This window comes from Melopsittacus undulatus, chromosome 15 (genome assembly GCF_012275295.1).
Source record: "Melopsittacus undulatus isolate bMelUnd1 chromosome 15, bMelUnd1.mat.Z, whole genome shotgun sequence".
NCBI classification, from domain to species: Eukaryota; Metazoa; Chordata; class Aves; order Psittaciformes; family Psittaculidae; genus Melopsittacus; species Melopsittacus undulatus.
Window position 1 is genome coordinate 5,009,735 of NC_047541.1, and position 21,698 is coordinate 5,031,432.

General features: G+C 46.2%; 1 protein-coding gene across 2 annotated transcripts; it reads left to right on the forward strand.

Moving 5' to 3' along the window:
* Window positions 1-961: 961 nt before the first annotated feature.
* NFRKB (nuclear factor related to kappaB binding protein) lies at window positions 962-18,592 on the forward strand. 2 transcript variants are annotated; one of them, XM_034069494.1, is made up of 26 exons: window positions 962-1,129; window positions 1,539-1,686; window positions 2,412-2,613; window positions 2,701-2,828; window positions 3,917-4,091; window positions 4,266-4,367; window positions 4,903-4,976; window positions 5,230-5,314; window positions 5,789-5,969; window positions 6,152-6,260; window positions 6,694-6,820; window positions 7,848-7,913; window positions 8,833-8,912; window positions 8,997-9,040; window positions 9,449-9,509; window positions 10,278-10,452; window positions 11,172-11,278; window positions 11,696-11,819; window positions 12,078-12,157; window positions 12,815-13,035; window positions 13,134-13,404; window positions 13,602-13,817; window positions 14,362-15,147; window positions 15,678-15,784; window positions 16,496-16,631; window positions 17,336-18,592. In XM_034069494.1, the coding sequence occupies exons 2-26, from the start codon at window positions 1,552-1,554 to the stop codon at window positions 17,459-17,461; spliced, it is 3,918 nt and encodes a 1,305-aa protein (XP_033925385.1). In that variant the 5' UTR covers window positions 962-1,129; window positions 1,539-1,551; the 3' UTR covers window positions 17,462-18,592. The 2 variants fall into 2 exon arrangements, with proteins under 2 accessions (XP_033925385.1, XP_033925386.1); XM_034069495.1 differs by having other exon boundaries at window positions 9,452-9,509.
* Window positions 18,593-21,698: the final 3,106 nt, after the last annotated feature.

The following is a 21,698-nucleotide window of genomic DNA, read 5'->3' on the forward strand; positions in this document are numbered from 1 at the left end:
AGTGTGAATAGTAGGAAAATAGGAGACTTGGAAATGGGATACTGCACTACAAGAGGTGTTTTAAAGGTGTCAAAGTCTAACATCAGACTAGTTTGCCTTAATGGCATTGGAGACAAGGGGTGTAAGAACTGTTCTCTATTCACCTTTATTGGAAAGAATCACAGGAGGAGATTATTTAAAGCTGTGAACTGTTCCAAAAGGCTAAACCCAATCCTAAACAGCCTCTTTGCACTCCAGTCTTCCTTATCTGCTCTGCCCCACAGCAACAGCAGCACACTCATGCCATCAGCCTGGCAATCCATGAAGGAAGTCTTGGTGTCCCATGTTAAATGTTGTCGCCAAAGCAGCATCCCGGGATATGGAAATACGATTAATTTTCCTTCCAAAGCAAGAAATGAAATCGATGCCATGGACTTCCTCCTAGGAACACACCACCCCCATGGACACAGAAACAGTGCATGGATCACCCCATTTCTGCAGTGCAGAAAGGACAGGATTTAATACCACCTTTAAACCAGAGCGACCCCAGAGCTGTGCCCTGCTGTCCCTGCTGTCCCCTCCTCCTTGCCAGCATCTCGCTGACCATGGCATTTTGGGGTCCAAATAGGCGCTTGTCCCACCGACCAACCCAACCGTAAGCAAGCCCCCCCGTTCCCCCCGTTATTTAACTGTGTCTGTTACTGTACAGTGGTGACCGTTGTGTTCATAGTCGTGTGCAGCTGTAAACACCCCCCATTAATAAACCTTTCCCCCTTTATTTTCTACAAACCACAATCACGGCTCTTCACTTGCACCAAAGCCGATGGGGGGGTGAAGGGGGGGGGGGGCTTTGCCCTATCGCGACATGCTCTATCGCGACAAGGAAACGGGGGTACCCCCCCGCCGCGCAGGCGCGGTGACAGGAGCACCACCGCGCATGCGCTGTGGCCGCCCGCCTTCCGGCTTCCGGTGCGGGGCTGCCCCCTGACGGGTCTCCCCTCACGGCTGCGCCGGGGCTGAGGGCAGCCGGGGCTGGGCCGCTGAGCCCCGGAGCCGCTGCCGCTGCTCCCCGGGCCCCCAGGGGGGGGCTGCGGGTATGGAATGAGGGGTTGATCCGGTTCCCGGCCCTGGTGAATGTGTCTGCTGTGTGGTGCGTGTGGTGCTGTCAGCTGGGGCGTGAGGGGGGACGGGGCTCGTGGGTGCAAGAAGAAGTCGGGTTTGCACGTTAATATTCCTTTTAGGCTGTAGGTATATTGTTGTGCTATTATTGACAGCAGTTTTGAGGCTTTACGTGTATTATTTTCCTGTTCTTCATTGATAACAGCTTGAGGGTGGGCAGCAAAGTGAACGGGGTCACCTCTGCTTCCCAGCCTGCCTGTCCCAGGGCATGTCTCACACTGCCGAGAGCTCTGGTGTTGCAATGGAACAGTTGCATTCATTTTACGATCTCTTCGTTATCTCAGCACCCAGTGCTTTGCCTTGAAATAAGCCCCTTCTCCATCATTCCTCATCTGGGGTAGGCATTTTGGGTTGTTAAGGCTCTCGCTGCCGTTGTTCAGCCCAGGGTGAAGCATGGATTCCCTGGATCATATGCTGACGGACCCCCTGGAGCTGGGACCCTGTGGGGATGGAAGCAGGACCCGCATCATGGAGGACTGCATGCTGGGGACCACCAGGGTCAGCCTGCCTGAGGACCTTCTGGAGGATGTGAGTGCTTTATCTTCACAGAGCCTTGATGAACAGTGTGTTTCATTCTTTCCTATGGGGCTTAGAGGAAACTGGGAGGGGGGAAGTGTTCCTGACTGTGCTGGAAAAGAACTCCAGGCTTCCTGTATCTGAAGGGATGCTGGGGAGGGGCTCTGCATCAGGGGCTGGAGTGACAGGACAAGGGGTGATGGGTTCAGACTGAAACAGGGGAAGTTCAGGTTGGATCTAAGGAAGATCCTTAGATCCTCTTCCTTGTGAGGGTGCTGAGGCACCTCTTTACCACAGAGAAGTGGCAAATGCACCATCCCTGGCAGTGCTCAAGGCCAGGTTGGACACAGGGGCTTGGAGCAGCTGCTCCAGTGGAAGGGGTCCCTTCCTATGGCAGAGGGTTGGAGCCAGATGAGCTTTAAGGTCTTTTCCCACCCAAACCAGTCTGGGATTCTGATTCTATGAAAACGTCTTTTAATACTATTGTGGTACATTCTTTTTCTAGTTAACAATCTCTTTAAAATTGCCTTGAAGAATTTGAGTTGATTTGGATTTTACTGTCTTGTTGCTATTAGTATCATTAATTCATTATCTTTTCTCTTCATGCCCTGTTGTGTTCTGCGTTTGGTGAGACACTGCCATGGCTTCTGTTACTTCACCCCACAAAGCCTTAAGGGCTAGAGAATTGTCCAGGACATCTCCTCATTTCCTTCACTCTTGTTTTTGGCTTTCTTTAGCCCGAGATCTTCTTTGAAGTTGTCAGCTTGTCTACATGGCAGGAGGTGCTGACAGATGCCCAGCAAGAGCACTTGAAGAAATTCCTGCCTCACTTCCCTGAAAACAACCGGGAGCACCAGAACAAGCTCATCACCGCCTTGTTCAGCGGTGAAAACTTCCGCTTTGGGAACCCCCTCCACATCGCCCAGAAGCTGTTCCGTGGTCAGTGAGTGTAACAGACACTGGGTGCTGTCAGGGCTCCTTCCTCAGCTGGTGGTGAGGAACTTGAGTGCTTTTTACCTCTTCCAGATGGACACTTCAATCCCGAAGTGGTGAAGTACCGGCAGCTCTGTTTCAAGTCCCAGTACAAGCGGTACCTGAGCTCTCAGCAGCAGTACTTCTACCGCCTGCTCAAGCAGATCCTTGCTTCCCGCAATGTGAGTGTCATTACTGCTTGAGATGGAAGCTTAAACTGAAAGAGGGGAGATTGGGATTAGGCATTAGGAAGTTCTTTACTATGAGGGTGAGATGAGCTCTTAGGCAGAAGCTCTTCCCTGTGAGGGTGCTGAGGCGCTGGCACAGGGTGCCCAGAGGAGCTGTGGCTGCCCCATCCCTGGCAGTGCTCAAGGCCAGGTTGGACACAGGGGCTTGGAGCAGCTGCTCCAGTGGAAGGGGTCCCTGGATGTTGGAACTGGGTGAGCTTTAAGGTCCCTTTCAGCTGAAACCAGGCTGAGCTTCTGTGCTTTCTTGTGTTTGGCAACAGATACATTGTCTTCACAACAAATTGTCCTGGTATTTGTGCATTCACAATTCTCAGAGGTCTTTTCTTTCTGTGTTTTTTTTGTGGCCCTTATGAGAATACCAGAATTGTTTGCAGATTTCAGGTTTTGAAACTCTCATAGCTCTTGCTTCTGTATAGCATCTTTTTTCCATGCCCACTTTGTCCCGTTCCCTGCATTTGCCCCTTTACACCTCGTTGCCCTATTAGCAAGTTATTATGCCTTCATTTTCTACTGTTTCTGTCATTTTGAAACAAGTGAGGTTGCCCAGTATGTGCTTATATGAATTTCCCAGCTTCATTGGGCACTGGTATGGAATAAATACAAACCTGTAGCCCTTATTTCCCCTGTAGCCATAAGGGTTGTAAAGTGTTTTCTTCAGAAGAGGCAGTGTTCCATGTCTGTGTTACGTATTTGACATGGAAACTGCATTAAGTGGATCTCAGAGCTATGATTAGGTTCTTCTCAACAGTTTTTGGTACAGTGACAGGGAGTTACGGCCATGTGTGCAGAGGAAGGTGTGGGAATTTCACCTTGCCTTTTTTCCTCATTCTAATATTGGTCTAAAATGCTGATCTTAAAATCAAATGTGTGGCAGATGCTGATACTGCTCAGGGGCTATCTCTTCCTAAAGAACTGAGGTATTTGCCACACGTTAGACTTGCTGAAAACATGAGTTGAGCTTATCTGTTGTGGGTTACAACACTATAGCTGAGACAGCCAACATGACGTGTCTTATCTTCCAGTACTTGCTGGAATTGGCCAGGAAAGGAGGCCCTGAGATGACCATGAAGAGGAAGCACTTCACACCCACCTATGACTCGGAAGAACGGGAGAGACGGACACATCGGCGCTACCTGAAGATCCTGAGGGAAGTGAAAGAGGAATGTGGAGATACCACTGTGTCTTCTGATGAAGAAGGTAACGCCTGGATTGAGCTAAAGACTAGAGGTGTGAATGGAGAAAGGCAGATTTTGATGTGGGAACTGTGTCTGATAAAACTGGTCTCCAGTTTTATGGGCTGTGATGATAGGTTTAATGTAGATTGGTGTTAGGAATTGCAGAGATATAGATATATCTATTTCTCTGTTTTAGATCTAAATGCATGGCCACCAAGTTCTCCATCACGTTGCCCAAGTCCACCAGTTCCTCTGAGAGTGATCCCCACACTGTCAACCTTGGACATGAAAACAGCAGGTGAGAACCAAGCGAGGGGTTGATACAGATTTAGGGGTGAGAATGACTTTGAGAGCCTGGAAGAAGCAGTCTGAAAATCAGTGGTTTCATGGGAAGTGTTGTAGTGCTTCATTCTTGCAGTCTCCAAAGGAGATGGCCCTTCCAGTTTAATGTTGTTGGTTCATCCTATTGAATCTTGTTCTCCTTGGAAAGCTACAGTTTGTGTCATGGTACTGATTTCTCTGTTTTATGTTGCCTTTAATGTTTGAGGTATTAGCATAGTCCACTTAGAAATGTCTTGGTGTATGTGTTACTGTAATCAAGTCTGCAAACCCTTCATGTGCACTGCTGGTTCTCGCTTCTGTTCACTTCCATACTTCCATCAGCAATGAAATCTGATGAACCAAGGAAGAAAGTATGGAAATAAACTGTTGGATTAAAAGAAATTGGAATAAGGAAATTTAAGGATTGGTTGAAGTGGGAATGGACAGAAAATGGCATTCTGAGAAGTGGCTCACTTTGCACATAACCCAAATAACATGTTTTTTCCTTGCAGACAAGATAGAAATCGGAGAGAATGATGTGAAGATGATGCTGAAGAAGCACCATGAGAAACGAAAACGTCACCCTGTAAGATGTTACAGAGCTGGGGGGGTTGGGACTGCATTTTACCTCTTCTGTCTGTTAGCCATAGAGCCCAGGGTACTTGTGGGTGGCAGAATGACTGCTACTTCTTTGGGGTGCAGAGAAGCATCCTTCAGCCTTTAGTGTAACATGTATTTAGATGCACTTCAACACTTGGGTTATCTTCTGTACCCTTGTCGTTAGCTTCACACACTTTGTCCTTTCCCAGTTTTCATTTCTGTCCCGTTGTCCTGTGCAGGACCACCCTGATCTAGTTACAACAGACGTGACTCTTGAGGACATCATGACCCGAGTAAATGCTGGCAGGAAAGGTTCCTTAGCAGGTCAGTGGACCTTGGACACCAGAATTGTGTACCACAGGGTATCCTGTGTGTAGGAAATGCTCAGGAGAGATCTAGTCTTGATGGATTGTTGTATCCTTTTGCTCTTCACATAGCTGCTGACAATGCTGTGATGGGGAGTTGTTCCATTTCAGTAGTTCACAGCCAGCTTCAGTTCCCACTGAAGGTGCATTCAGCTAATTGATGACATGTAATTTGTATCTCTGCTCTCAGCAGCTCCTTCACCTTTCTAATTTCATATAAAAACTAAAGGTTTTCTATTAAATCAGAGGGCATTGAAGGGAAATCCAAAGATTCATGGAAATGACTGGGAAGATGGGATAAATGATGCATGAATGAGTGCTACCTACATGCTACCTACATTTGTAAATGTATGTTTAAATATATAGTTTATGACTCTCATTGAAATATGCTAAGAAGCTTTTCAATTATCCTTCTTACCTTTTATATCTAAAGCTTTATTTGACCTTGCAACCCTCAAGAAAAAGGTGAAGGAAAAGGATGATAAGAAGAAAAAAAAGCTGAAGATTATTAAATCCGAGGTGGAAGATTTGGCTGACTCTCTTAGCAACGCAGATGGGATCCCATCAATGTCTCGGGATCATTCCCCCATCCCCTTGTCATCTGTCAAAGAGGAGTAAGTGCTTCAGAGAGCCCTGAGGGTGGAGAGAGCAGCAGATGTTGGAGTTCAGTTTTCTGTGGGGCTTCTGTAGGATTTGGGTTTATGTAGCTTGTGAAATGCATAGCTTTTATTGCTGTGTATGAAGGTGAATATTAACTCAGGGAACTTACTGTGCTTGTGCTGTCTTTCATTTGCAGACCTCTCGAAGATATGAACCCATGCCTTGAAATAAATGAAATCTCTTCCAACTTCTTTTCCCTTCTTTTGGAGATACTGTATCTGGAAGGACCTGCTACTCTTTCTGTTGTAAGGAAACACCCACTTATCTAGGAACCTTTGCAGGGGATAGAGGAGTCTATGGCTGTGTAATGGTGATACTACTCCAGAGCTGTCCCACATGAAGATGTAGCTTACCTACTAGAGATGAAACCCTTTGGGGGTGCACACCACATCCTGTTGTGAACATAAATTTAGTCAGTTTAATCTGTAAGTCTTTCCATACCTATTCTTTAGATCATGGGTAGATACATTCTGTATAGGAAGGGCAGAGATGGCAGGGAAGTTTCTTCCCCTTTGTGGTGTCTGTTGCCTGAAATACCTTGTGATGGTTACTTGAAAATGTCAGGTGATTATTTTCATACCTAAAAATCTCTTTGTCCCCTGGCTGTGTTCAGCTCTTTTCTATTCAAACAGCCATAAGTGTGAGATCTTTAATAAGAGTATTTCTTTCTCTCTTCAGCTTGAAGATAAAGTTCTAGACTGGCAATGTTCTCCTGCCAGTGCACTAAATAACTGGTTCTCCTTTGCCCCTAACTGGTCTGAACTGGTGCTACCCGCCTTGCAGTACTTGACAGGTGACAGCAGAGGTGAGAATGGCTGTTAAAAATACTCATGATGCTTGTACCTCAGTTCGAAACAGAGCTGGTTTATATTGTAGAGTCATAGAATGGTTTGGGTTGGAAAGGACCTTAAGCTCATCCAGTTCCAACCCTCTGCCATGGGCAGGGACACCTCACACTAGACCAGGTTGCTCCAAGCCCCATCCACCCTGGCCTTGCGCACTGCCAAGGATGAGGCATTTACCACTTCTTTGGGCAGTCAAATCCACGTTTAATTCATCACAACAATACATCGTTGTACTGTTGACAGTGTTTCTGTGATGGGCTTCATGGCTGACCTGTCTTGCTTGTGGTAGGCCTGTTTTGTGTATGGATAGTAGATAAGATCCAATTTGATGCCTGAGTACGCAAGAACACCTGTGAAAGTGCCTCTGGCCAGTTTATGCTGCTCAGATCACACACTTCAGCTGGAAGCTTTGAAGCAGGAAGAAATGAGTTTCTTCCCAGTGCAAAGACGTGGTTGTCTTTGGAGATGATAAAACATAAACTAGATGATGCCTTGAGCAACCCCCTGGAAACATGTAGTTGGCTTTGACTTGGGGCTCAAGCTGCAGGCATGCCTTTCAAACTAAATTACTCTGTGGCTCTCACTTGCTTAGTGGGAAGTTTTAAAGGGATAGACAGTGTAGATTGTAGTGGCCTTTGCAGCAGGAATATTTGGTGTTCTCTCTAACCCTGGTGAATACTCTAAACCTGAGTTTGCTTCCCATGAGCCTAGGAATAGGTACCATACATTAACAGTTCCTGGTGTCTCACAGCATAAACAGGATCTCAGTGAAAGACTCATGATCCTGTTCTGTTCTTTTCTTGTGCTTGCACTGTTACTGTGAGATGTTTACCTCCCCTTTAGACAAGTCTAAATGTAGAGATGCCCTTCACTTGAAGTGCTTTATCTGTCATTATGAGTCTAACTCAACAGCTTGCACTGCCACAGTAGGATCTGGGTGGTTGGATGACTGTATGATGTCTCTGACACGGGCACTTTTCATTGTAGATGTTCCTTCCAGCTTCTCCCCTTATGTTGAATTCAAGGAGAAAACTCAGCAGTGGAAATTGCTTGGTGAGTATTTCATGCTCTGGGATCTCCACTCTAGTACAGGTTTATTGTTCTCTTCAGGACTCTGCTTTTCAGACAGATCTGTTAATTCGTTGGTTGGACCTTTTCCTTTAGCTGGGCACAGATGTGTTTTGGATTTGAGGTTAGCATGAGCAGCAGACAGAGAAGTAGTGAGCAAAGGCACTGGACTGTAGTTCTTTATGTTGCTGACCTAACAGTAACAGCCTTCAAATCTGAACTACCTTCATGTTTTCCTTCTGTGGGGCATCCCTTCTGGTTGTTCTGAGTAATTACTAATTCTTACAAATGAATTAAACTTCTCTATGGAGCAAACTGATACTGTTCTCATCCTTAGAAACTAAAGAGCAGATTGCTAATCAACGTGCCTAGGCTCATACTGACTGAATTACAGATGGCTTGTGGTTATGTTTGTTCCTTTAGCTACTAGCAAGAGTTTTCCATTCTTAACTAGAACAGTTCTAGCAATCAGGTTTATAGGTTTCAACAGGTAGAGGTTTGGAGTCAGGAAGCGATTCCTCTGGTCCTTGCCACAGTTCTTGGTGGAGGTTATGCAGAAATGTGTTTCTGCTCCTGGACTCAGTGACTGGAATTGTTTGGAGAGAAGGAACCATCTGCAAGTATTAGGTGGCTGTGACTCATATTAGTGGCTTGCCCACTGTGCAGGGAGTTGAAACAGGGTCCTTTGTACCAACACAGGAGAATAACAGGGTTTTAGCACTTTAGGACACCCTGGATGTCTTCAGGTATTGAAATTGGAGCATCTGTGGTGTGGGAGATGCCTTGTGACTGGTGAGGCATAGAGAGGGGAAAGCACTAAGAGGCAGTTTGGGAAGTACAAGCATGTGGCTTTATAACAAATAAAGGACTTATGTTTCCTGTTATCCCTGATTTCTTTTACTAGGTACATGCCAAGATCATGAGAAGGAATTGGCAGCACTGTTTCAGCTCTGGTTGGAGACCAAAGACCTGACTTTTTTCAGAGTGAGTCAGAAACATCATTGCCTTCCCCAGCACAAAACCTGACAGGGTTATATCCAACACTGACATTTCTCTGCTTTCTGATAGGAAAATGATGACAGCTCAGACGCCATCATGCCACTTCCCAGAGTGTAAGTAACTAATACTGCTTGGCAGCTTCTGCAGTGTGTGCTGCAGCTGTGTGCATCTCCTTGCTCCTCTGGATCTTAAAGTGATTTCACATCATGGGGCAGGAGGGAACTTGCTAGTGTGATGTTATAACTGCAGTAACTTCACAAAACCAACTGGTTTTCTGCAGGTTTGTATGGATTACCAGAGCAAGCCTATAATCTAGCTTATATCCTGATGAGGAAAGTATTTCTGCCCTTAGCTTATCTTCAGGTAGTGCATAGAGCATATTTTAAGATCTCTTCTTTACATTACCATTAATGCTTTCAGAAATTGGTCAGAAGGATTTGCAGAAAGCATGAGGTGACTCATCCTTTGGGATGTTCTTTGGGACTGTTGTTGCTGAGAACTGATGGTGACCTTTGTTTCAGAAGGACCGACTATGTAGTCCGCCCTAGCACTGGAGAGGAGAAACGTGTGTTTCAGGAGCAGGTAAGAAGAAAATCCTCTGGATCTTACATGCACATGTGGAAACAAGTGGCCACTGAAGAGAATTTATGTGGGATGGCAGTTTTATACTCTACACAAACTTTGTTAATGTAGTTTCTTCTGTCTTGAAGTAAGTATCTAGGCCTTAAGTACAACTTGCTAACAGACTGGCTGCTCACTTCAAAACCATCTGTATTTCCAATGAGTACTGGGCAAAATTCATTTAAATGGATAGTGTCAACCTTTCTATCCCCTATTCTATCCCCCAGTGTATGAGGATGACTTGTCTCTAGAACTGTTGAGCACTTAGGCGTGCAAGCAGAAGACAAGTGGCCAGAAGTGCGCCCAAGCACTTGGTTATCTTCTATATCTTAGTAGGTGCAAGTTGGAAAAACCTTGGAAATCTCTTTTACCACATTACAGGAGGAAGAAAGGGCTTCTTGTTGCTTGGGGAAGGGTGTTTGCTGCGCAGAAGGTGTATCTCTGTGCAGCTGCTTAACAATGAACCACAATGTATTGCACCTGCATGCTTTGGTTAGGTGGTGCTTAATCTTATTGGAGTAGTCTGTGATCCACAGTAAGTTTATGCAGTAGTGTTTGAGCCTTTAACTTTTAAAAAAGCTTGCTTTCTATTCTTTCTGTTCTTTCTAAAAGCTTTTCTTATTATCATTCTAGAGAATTATAATAACTGAAATATAAACGTGGCAGAAGCCTTAAGACTTTGCTCTTTATGTTTCCTGCTAAATCCAGTCCTCTTGTTCCCAACCACAGGAGCGTTACCGTTACAGCCAGCCCCACAAAGCTTTCACGTTCCGTATGCATGGCTTTGAGTCAGTTGTTGGTCCTGTGAAGGGGGTGTTTGACAAGGAAACCTCCTTAAACAAAGCCCGAGAGCATTCCCTGCTGCGCTCAAACAGACCAGCGTATGTCACCATCTTGTCCCTTGGTAAGGTGATGGCCAGGAAAAGGTGTTTCAGAACTTGTCTCCTTGACTCCCCACATAATGAGTTTAGGAGTCTGCATTATCAAGGGAAACAGTGGGCAGAATGGGGTGATAGAGGTGAAGAAGAAATGAATTATACAGAATAGAGGTGATGAAGTTCTTCCATGTGAGGGTGGTGAGGCACTGGAAGGGGTTACCCAAAGAAGCAGTGAATGCTCCATCCCTGGCAGTGTTCAAGGCCAGGTTTTGCAGAGCCTTGGGTGACATGTTCCAGTGTGAGGTGTCCCTGCCCGTGGCAGGGGATTGGGACTGAACGACCATAAGGTCCTTTAAAACCCAAACCATTCTATGATTCTATGAAGTGCTGGGAACAGGAATGATTAGAAGAGAAAGCATCTGTATGCTGCTGTTGATCTGAGAGAAAATGGGAAGTGGAGAAGGGAGTCTCCACTCCAAGACTCAGTTAACTGGAAAACAAGTGGTGGTTTCAGTTCCCTGAAGGCATTCTGGGGTTCAGTTCCCACTTTCATCACTCCTAGCACAAAGCTGGCATCAGTGGATGTACTTTAAAAAGGTCCTTTATAATCTCTGCTCATACCTCTGAGTGATCATGGGGACTGGATGTTAGTGAGCACTGTGAGAGCAGGGAGTAGAAAGCAATACCCAAATGTGTCTGCTGAAGTACCTGAATGCAAGTTTTAAGCTCTGCCTTTGTGCTTTAGTTCGTGATGCTGCTGCTCGCCTTCCTAATGGAGAAGGAACTCGTGCTGAAATCTGTGAGCTGCTTAAAGATTCCCAGTTCTTGGCTCCTGATGTCACAAGTGCTCAAGTAAGTTGATTTTTGTGTCTAGCCTCAGGCAGATGCTCCTTTAAATACACTGCACAGACCCAGGCAGTGTTCAGTAGCTAAGGCTTGATGATTTTTGTCCTGCTTTGGTTAGGAAAAGGGAACTATGTACTACTTTGTGCTGCTGCAAACCTGCACCAAACTCAGGATGATAAGAAAACAGCTAGAAAAGCCACAGAATTAGCACTGTGCCATCAGAAACAGTTTGATTTTCAGAGCTTTCAGCTTCACTGGAAGCTCCATTTAACCCAAGATGGCAAACAGCTCCCTGCGCTGCTGCTCTCAGTCAGTTCTTCCTCAGCTGAGACCTGCTAGCAGCTTACTGAGGTTTTACTTTGCTGTTTGTGACTTTTGGCTAGCCCAAGCAGAGACATAATCCTGTGAATCCTGCACTTGCAGGTTAACACTGTTGTTAGTGGTGCTCTGGATCGATTACATTATGAGAAAGATCCCTGTGTGAAGTACGACATTGGACGCAAGTTGTGGATCTACCTGCACCGGGACAGGAGTGAGGAAGAGTTTGGTAAGAGCAGTGTGTCAGTTTGAAGTATTTCTACATAAAATAGGATCCTCTATACAATGTATGTATATTCACAACTTCTTGTGTGTCTTATTTTCAGCTTTTTTCTGTCTAATTTGACTTGCTATTTTTACTCTGCACTATTGCATGACTCTCTGTGTTCAGTTTCTTGTCTGAAAATGAACTAACACTTCTGAACTGGCCTCTCTTAAATCAGTTTGCTCATGTCCAGGAGCTCTAACTGTTCATTTGGATTTGCAGAGCGGATCCACCATGCTCAAGCTGCTGCAGTAAAGGCCAAGAGAGCTCTTCACCAGAAGCCAAAACCTCCAGCTAAAACGGTAAACCAGGTTTGCACAGATGCTTTTGGGGTTGGGAAGGAGATACAGGCTTCATTTAATCCTTAAATGCTGCATCCATAGTGGCTGGTGAAAATCACACATTTGAGTTACTGATTCATTATAGGTATGAATGTCAGTGTTGGTCTAGCACCAGTGCACAAAGTCAAGAGGGAAAGAAGGAACTTTGCTCCTCCAGCTCCCACTGTTATCCTCACTGTTGTCAACAGAGAGGTCAATGGGATTCATTTGTGCTCCTTATCTTAGAGATGGCCTTTCAGATCTCATTTTGAGGTTAATCTGTAGCAGAGTGGGTGAAACACGTTTTCTGCTCTCCCCCTTGCTGTGCTGAAGCTGGCAGGGTTTCAATGTGTTTTTGTTGGTTTTGGTATCAAGTATCAGTAAAGTAATTGCTGTTGGCAAGTTAACCAAGGTGGAAATGTGCACTTTAGGAAGGTTTGTCACAGCTGAGATGCACTTTTCCCTGAGAACAGGAGCAGTCAAAAGCACCAGCCCACTTGTTGAGGGTGGTAGACATGTGAGGTCAGGCTATAGCACTGAGGCATCAATCATAGCCATACAGAGCTCAGCTTAAAGTGCTCAGCTCACTCAAGCCCAGTTTTTGTGAGGACCTGCCCTCTTGACATGGTTTCTCTGCAGAAGTCCAGCAGCAAGGAGAGTGCAGCGAAAGCAGCCCCCAGCAGCACATCAGAGCCCAGCCAGCTGAGCCTGAGTGACTCCAGCATGCCACCAACTCCTGTGACTCCTGTGACACCAACTGCACCAGCATTACCAACAACACCTATTTCACCCCCTCCAGTGTCTGTGGTTAGCAAGAGCGTGTCTAGTGCTGCATCAGAGCCAGCAAAACCCAGCCAAAGGTATTTCTGCTCTCTCATACTTCCCTTGTGAACATTGCTACTCCTTTCTCAATCATTTCTACTTCTTTGCTCACCTGCTGGCTTTATCTTTCCCATAGTGTTCTTATGGTATCATCCCCTACCATGCCACAGCTGGGGACATTGCTTTCCACAGCCCAGAGCTCACAGCCACAGGCACCTCCCAGCCGGGTGGTCAGTCACAGCACTTCCTCAGGGCTGCCCCAGGTCCGGGTGGTCACTGCCCAGTCCAGCGTCCCAGCCGTGTCTCAGCAAGCCCCAGTGGTAACCCAGCAGCAGCAGCAGCCGCCTGCATCAGTGCCTCAAATCCGTGTTCCAACTACAACCACACAAACCAAAGTACTCCCTCAGGTGAGTTTGGCTGCATGGAAGTGGTGAGTAACTCTGAGTCCTAATCTTGACTGCTTCTAGTGTGGGGTTTTTCACTTGGAGTGAGCAGTACAGGAAGAAGTCCATAGAACCTGCAAGCTGAAGCACTATATAAAGAAGGATTAGACTGTTAATATTGTGTTGGTGCACTCACAGGCTGCCTGTGTGTCTTGCTGTAGGCAGTGATGACTCTCCCAGTGAAAACTCAAACCAGCCCAGTGCAGGTGCAAAGACCAGGAAGCTCTGTGACAGGACAGACAGGCATCACTGTGACAGGACTGTCTGCAGCCCCCAGTCCTGTCAAGCCAGCAACCAGCTCTCCAGGCAGTTCTGCTACAAGCACATCCTCCACTGCTGTCATCCAGAATGTGGCTGGCCAGAACATCATCAAGCAGGTGAGAAGGAGAGACAAGAAATTTGGCTCTGCAACCCAGTTGTTTCCTGTTTGTCATGACAGATGTGATAGCAGGTGTGAAAAGGTAAAGCTGTCATGAGCCACAGTGCTGTATGAATTGATTTACCATGCAGATTTAGATAGTTGTTGGTCTGCTGTATTAGAGCCTGTACAGTATAGAGTACAGATGTGTCCTGGTTTGGCTGGGGTATTGTTAATATTCCTCCTAATAGCTAGTGGTTTGGCTTTAGTCTGAGAGGAAAGTTGATAACATGTTATCAGTGTGTTAGTGCAGGTTCTTTAATGAACCATCTTCACATGTTGATCTGTCCTTCATCTTGTTTGGAAATCAGCTCCACGATATTCCAGGTCGTATACAGTTTTGGGAATGCCATCTGATAGTCAACCAAAACTGTTTTCAGTAGCATACCTGAGTCCTGGCATCGTTTTGCTTCAATTCTGATGGGAGCAGATACCACCCTATAGAGAAGTTCTACTTGGACTGCATCCTGGTTGATAATGGCCATTGTTCTGGTCTCTTCCAGGTGGCTATCACAGGGCAGCTTGGCATGAAGACCCAGACTGGAAGTAGCATCCCCCTCACAGCCACCAACTTTCGGATCCAGGGGAAGGATGTGTTGCGCCTTCCCCCGTCCTCCATCACCACAGATGCCAAGGGCCAGACTGTGCTGCGGATCACCCCGGACATGATGGCCACACTGGCCAAATCTCAAGTCACTACAGTCAAACTGACTCAGGACCTCTTCACAGCAGCTGCAGGAAGCAGCACCAGCGGGAAGGGCATCTCTGCAACCTTGCATGTGACATCCAATCCTGTCCAGACTGCTGAGTCTCCAGCCAAGACAAGCACTGCCACTTCTGCTTCTTCCAGCCCAGCTGGAAGCACAGTGGTTAAAGTGACTCCTGACTTAAAGACTGCAGAGTCAACAAGCTCTGCTTTCCGACTGATGCCTGCGCTGGGCATGACTGTGGCAGATCAGAAGAGCAAAGCCATCACTACAGTGGCATCCACTGAGGCCAAGCCGGCTGCTACCATAAGAATCTTGCAGGGGCTGGGGGTGATGCCTCAAAAAGCTGGGCAGACTATTACTGTAGCTACTCACACTAAACAAGCACCCTCCTCCTCAGCAGTGAGTGTGCCTGGCACAGTCCATACCTCAGCTGTCTCCTTACCAACCGTGAGTGCCACAGTGTCCAAAGCAGTTGCTGTGGCCTCAGGAGCTGCTGGGACTCCCATAACCATAGGCACAGGAGCCACTGCTGTGCGGCAGGTACCCGTCAGCACCACAGTAGTATCTACATCCCAGGCAGTAAGTAATGCTGATGTTTTTCTGGAGGTGGGTGAAATATGGTGGTTTGGGTCTGAAAACCATCCACAAGGGACGGTGGAAGCTGGGTCTGTAACTGGTTTTGTGGTGTTGGAATTACAGCTGAATGCTGGATGACCAGGAAATAGCTATGTCTTCCCTCTGAAATAAGCTTTGCTTATGTGTACCTTGTGCAGCTCAGCCTTGCACCTCTGAAATCATTTTCCCATTTAATGCCCAGAGTAGAAGGCACCATAAATTGTATCATGAAAGCTGCATTACAATAGCTTCCTAAGGGTAAAAGTCATGGATACAGTGATCCTTCCCAGAGAAATACAGTGTGCCAAGATGCTGCAGGTTTTCAGGGCTGTGAAGATGGAGGTGAATTGCAATGAGCCTGAAATGGAGCAAAGCTGCTGTTGGTTTCTACTCCCAGGGCTCCTAAAAAGCAAGCTGAGCAGTAATTGCATGTTGCCAAGCAGTTTCTCTCCTAAACGTCCCATGGTTCCTCATGTGTTCTTCAACTTCTCTAGGGGAAGCTACCAGCACGAATAACAGTGCCTCTGTCAGTGATCAGCCAGCCAGTGAAAGGCAAGAGCGTGGTGACTGCTCCCATCATCAAGGGCAACCTGGGGGCCAAGTGAGTACTTTGCATCCAGTAGTATGGCTTTAGAAACAGGCCAGGGGGGGTCTGTGTACAGCAGGTTCCTGGGGAAGAGAAGGTGGAATAGACCTGCAGTCTGTTAATGGGTCCATTGCAAGAACTGAAGGAATATGGTGTCTGGCTATGAGAACAGTCTTAGTTTAGGTGCCCTGAGACATACGCTAGCAAATACACTGAAGAAAGATTGATCTTTGCCTTGAAATGAGCTGTTAGGTTAGTTCTGTGTGCTGGAGCAAGAATTAACCTAGTGACATACCTAAAAACACATGTAAACTGAAGCCATCTCTGCTAAAGAAAGCAAGGATGTGTGAACTGCCTCAGTGAAAATCCCTCTGGCATTCAGATATTGAAGTCTTTTCCTTTATTCTTCCATAAATGCTGGTCATGCTTCCCTTAGCTGATATTTGAAGGCAGAATTCTTCATGCTTGGCTATTTCTGCATTCCTTCAGAAGTGCTGTGATCAAATCAGAGTAACCCAGTGATGTGCATGGTGCAGAACTGGAGTATAATTCATGTGATAAAGTAATTAAAATAGTGATAAACTTGTCACTTGTTTATTGGCCAGTTTTGTGGGGAAACCACTATTTAAAATCATTACTAAAGCAAAGAAGTAACTTTCATCTCCTAGCAAGGGAAGAACAACTTGTGTGCTGTTCACTAACCATTCCAAATGCTCCTTCCTTTAGCATCAGTGGCTTAGGAAGAAATATCATTCTGACTACGATGCCAGCAGGGACAAAACTGATTGCTGGGAACAAGCCTGTGAGTTTCCTGACTGCACAGCAGCTCCAGCAACTCCAGCAGCAAGGCCAGGCCACGCAGGTAATAGCAGCTGGACTGAGGATTATTGTTTGCTTTGTTAGGATTTAGCATTTCCATGAGGATTTAACACTTTAACACATGGCATTCCATAAGAAGTACAGGTAGCATTAGTACATATGCAGTGCATCATCTCCTTTACCTTCCCTCCATCCACATATGGGTTTTGAAGTGCTGAGAGTATAATGAAAGTAAACCCATAACTCCTGTCAGGAGATGTTCCCAACATCCTGAGGGATTGCTTGTAGACATACTTTGCCCTCTGTGGATCACTGTTTCTGGAAGAAACCACATCACTGCCTCGGTGTCCATCTATGTGTGTGGAAACTGAAGTGTTGTGTAATTCCAAAGAATTAAATCTTCATTGCTTGCTGCTAGAAACAAGTCTGAGAAGTGAACTATCCAATGGATCCAAGTCCTTCTGTAGAAAACTTGTAAAAGCAGCTGACATGTAGGTTTTTATTCCAAGTAGTTTTTAGGTCTCCAACTCTAATCCTGAAATCTCTTCCCACCATCCCACATGAACAGTGGATGGAGTGATCTCCGTTTGACATACTCTGTTCTTGATGCATTTTGGTTTTGTTCATCAACGTGAACGTCAGCTGGCAGCAGAAGCAGATGATGTGCTTCAGAGCGTGACATGACTGCAGTGTGTCACTAGGTTGTTCTTGACATGAGCTGAGTTTTTCCCTTTCCATTTCAAACAGGTGCGAATACAAACAGTTCCAGCCTCCCACCTCCAGCAGGGAACAGTGTCTGGCTCCACTAAAGCAGTTTCCACTGTGGTTGTGACAACAGCTCCATCTCCAAAACAGAGCCAAGACCAGCTATGAACACTGGTTAGAAAACAGATCGCTGTCCAAGAGCTTCCCTGAGACCACTGTCACCCTCCATCCCACCACCCAAGACAGCTTAACCACAGCCATGGCGAGGGATGGGACTGGATTCTGTCACGTTGCCTGTCTGGAGTCAGCACTGTGATGTCTAGGTAGCAATACACAGCAAGAGATGCTGCACCTACAGAACAAAATGTGTCAGTGTGGATACATAAAGCCAAGTTTGGTGGCATTGATGGTTTAAGGAACATCTTCCTTTCCTTTGGTCTCTTCCCATCCAAGGGGCTTTTCGTGAATAGCATTTCTGTGCATTCTGGGCTGTAGACAAAGCACTTGAGCTTGGGCCTTCCTTAACCAGGAAATGTGTTTGGAAGGAGTCAGTCAGTGGCTTTTCAGACTTCTGAAGAAGATGCTCCTTTTGCTGGAGTCAATATAGGTGAGTCAGGCTGATGGCTCAGGCACCAGTTTGGAACATGGCCTGGAAGTAGACCCCTAATGCATTCAGCATCCTATTTATAGACTTTTAAAGTAGCTATCCCCAATCCCTGAGCTCAGCCTCCTTTTGAACAGATCCTGCTTCCATGTCAAAGGCAGGATGAGAGTCAAGACGGTTTATTCCTGTAACAGCGAGTAACCATGGCGAAGAGTGAGGAGTGGAAGAGATGGAGGAAGGCATGGGATGAGCAAGTCTGGCAGCAAATGTTCACCAGAAGGATCCTCCTTTACTTTTCCTCAACAAATAAACCCTTTTTCAGTCAAAAAAGACTGCAGCTGGTTATAAAAGTATGGCCTATGCTTTCAGCTATACCCCGAGTGTAGTAACTTGGACTTGGCAGGAATATTTTAACCCATGATCCTGGCCTTGAGGTTTTGTTTTTACCTTTGCAGTTTCCTCTCTAAGTAAATTTGAGTTTTGCACATTTTGGCTGTTCTGACGCGTCCTGGAAGCTTCCTTGGAGTGAGATCAGAAGACGTGTTGGACCAGGAGAAGAACAAAAGTGCAGAAAGCCTCACAGATCTCTCTGCCACCTCCTTTTGGTTTTGTACAGCTTGTTTCTGTGTACAACGACTGGCTTGCCAAGGGCTAATAAATTGTCCATCTTCTCTGTAAGATGGTTTTTAACCTGGTTTCTCTTGTAGTCTTTTTTCTTTACCTGTGTGGTTTGCTCTGAATTATGTGTGATTGAATGTAATCTATCAAAAGAACACAGTCTTGGAGTTCAGCACTTTTCCAGTGCTGGGCTGGGGCTGTGTCCTGCACAATATCTAACCTACTTTAGGGATAGGCTGGAGGAAATAGGGTCTTTCAGTAACAAAAGATGGAATAAGCAGAGCACATCAGCACACCATTTGAAAGCAAGCACTTGAATTATGGTTCAGACCCCTCAGAAACAGCATTTGGAGTGATAAAGGTTTTCTGAGCCTATCTGTCAGACTTTGTACCTTTTTTGTACATTTAACTGAGGAGGCAGCAGAAGGGCTGTGGTCTGGGGGGGAAGTGGGAATGCTCTTAAGCCCTTTTTGTTGTGAAGTTAAGAGATAACAAGTGCCTTCCTGATCTGTGAAAGAGCCCCATAATGAAGGTAATCCCACTATGTTACTTCTGTTTGTAACTAGCAAAGTTCAAGTTCTTCCATGTCCAAACCTACCATCAAGTGCTGAAGGATGGCTACATCCTTAAATGTGGATTTGTCACTGGGCACAGGAAGCTTTGACAGTATTAAGCTTAGAACAAGAAACCTGTATCCAATGCTGTGAGTTTAGAGCATCTCAGGTTGTTGCTGCTGCTTGGAAGAGTCCTGCACTTCAAGACTCTTGCTAAGACTGGTTTTAAACATCTGAGAAACCTTTGCTGGGTCCCTTTGGCCTGTTCTCTTTGCCTTTGAAGGCTGTGATGCTTGGGGGAAGAGCATCAGTCACTGCAGGGGCTTATTCCAAATGGTTTCATGCTGGATTAGATGGGATGTGCTTAGTCCCAATGTCCAGGAACAAAGAAAAGCCTGTTCCGTGGCTCAGCTGCCACCCTCTGATGCGTTGCTTTCACTCAGGTTGAAAAATAACCCTTAAGCTACTACAGGTAAAGAGCTCTTGTGTTTAATAAGTAACCTTTAACTAGTACACAGTAGGCTGAAGGGCACAGAGGGGCTTGAGTTACTTATTTGGTGCATGCTGTTTCTGGATGAGGGAGTATTTAAGTTCATCTGTGTTCCAGGTGGAGTTTGCTCCGATGTCCTCGCTCTGGACACTGAAAGCTGTTGTGGAGTGCTGCAGTGAATGTGCTTGCAGAGGAAGAAAGCCTAGAGACAGTATTGTACCAACATCCCCCATTCTTCAGCCTTACTAAAGGGCATTTCAGTCTGATGCATCATTGCTGTCTACCTTTTACAGTTTAAAAGTGGAAGTGCAGCCTGTGTCCATCACAGTGTGAGGCTCCTTGGACGTATCCAAGAGCCTCATTTCTTCAGACCCATGGGTTAGATGTTTACTTCCACCAATAGAGTACCATGTAATCACTGCTGACACAAGCTGCCACGGGCTATTTGAAGCCTTTCTAACCTTTGTTTTAACAGCTGCTCTGTTTCATTTAAATCATGGGGGAAATCTCTATGTAAATGCATTAGTAGGATGCCCTCATAACCCAGTGAACTCACCATGAGGTTACCTGAAGCATCCTTTTCAAAAGCAATAGCTAGTCAGCCATCAACCTGCATACTTTGAACAGTTGATCAGCATTTTCCAAATGCCTTGCTGTAGTTTTTAGGTAAATACACAACCTTTGTTACTTACTCTTCACGTGGCAAACCTGAACCACAGAAACTACAGCAAAGTCAACATAGATTTGGCTTTTGTGCCTGCCTGACATGAGTTCTTGTAGGGTGAATCACTCCTGTGGACTATAAAAAGAACCCTGGATGAGTATATCTCACATTTGGGCTTTTAATGATTAAATTCAGGGATGACACATCGTATGTCAAGTGACCCATTTGATGTGGTTTAACGCATCTGAGCGTGGATTAATCTTGTGCATGGCATCCTGCGCTGAGGCCTCAAAACTGCTACGTCAGAGGTAAATCTCTTCAGAAGCATCTTGTTTCCTTATGTCTAGAAGCATCCCATTTGCTAAGCCTTCCATCCGTATCCTCTAACATCACTTTTGCTCACCCTCCTCCAGGCTGCAAAGGGCCCTGAGGCCAAAATGGGCTGGTCTTTCAGAGCTCCAGGATCAGGTGGTTTTACAAGAGCTAAGGACCTGCAAAGATGCTGGCACAGTTTGAAACTTGGTGGGTGAGTGCCTTTAATGCCTTTTGGTGTCATTTTGAATCCATTTTTGGCAGCAAGGGAATGTTTGTCAGTTTGTGCTTGGGGAAGCACTGGCTACTTGGTATTTACAAGACATACATGCAAAAATGTGCTTCTAGATGCAGACAAACAGGATTGCTCAAACTGCCACTGAGGACTTTAAAACTGCTTAACTGTTCCTGCATCCTCAGTTATACAGTGAAATTCAGGGCACAGGCTGACAGTCAGAAGCCCTTGAGTCACTGCAGCTTTAGGGATCTCCTTTGGACGCAAATGGACTTCTGGGGCGAAAGCGAAGAGTGACAGATAGGCGGGTGCCAGCATTGCGATACTAGCTGTGCACTGAAGGGGCGCAGCACCAGTATCCCCACTGGCTCTTCGGCTCTGGGTGCAGGAGCCAAGCATTCGGGCTGCCAAGCAGGGCTGCCAGTGCTTTGCTCCCCTTAGGAAGTAAGTTCAGTTTCACAGCCTCATGACAAGCAGTGAGTTGTTAAGCTGTTGCATTGAGGTTTGCTTTTAATGGTGTTCCTGTACTGCAAGTGCACTTCCAGCTGGGGTTTTAAGTAGCAGTGACCAAGAGCCTCCAGTCCTTTGCAATGAGAAAGGCAAGTTTGTGTTTGGCTGATAGGGAACCACTGTTCTGGTCGATTCTTCAGAATTGCTTTCTTCTCTCAGCAGTAGATGGGCTGCAAGGTAAGGCAGGGTTCCGAACATCTCCCTGCTGTGCAGTGGGAGGAATTGAGGGCTCTCCATCCCACGGACACCCCTTCCTTACTCCACAAGCAAGAGGAGGGGTGTCCCAGTACAGAGTGGTCCTGTTTTGGGATGCAGAATGGACTAGAGCAGCTCTGCAGGGCTGAGGTAGGCAGTGCCTCATCCCAGAGAGGACGAGCATCATCTAGGAGAGCACATACTGCTTCTCACCTCTCACACG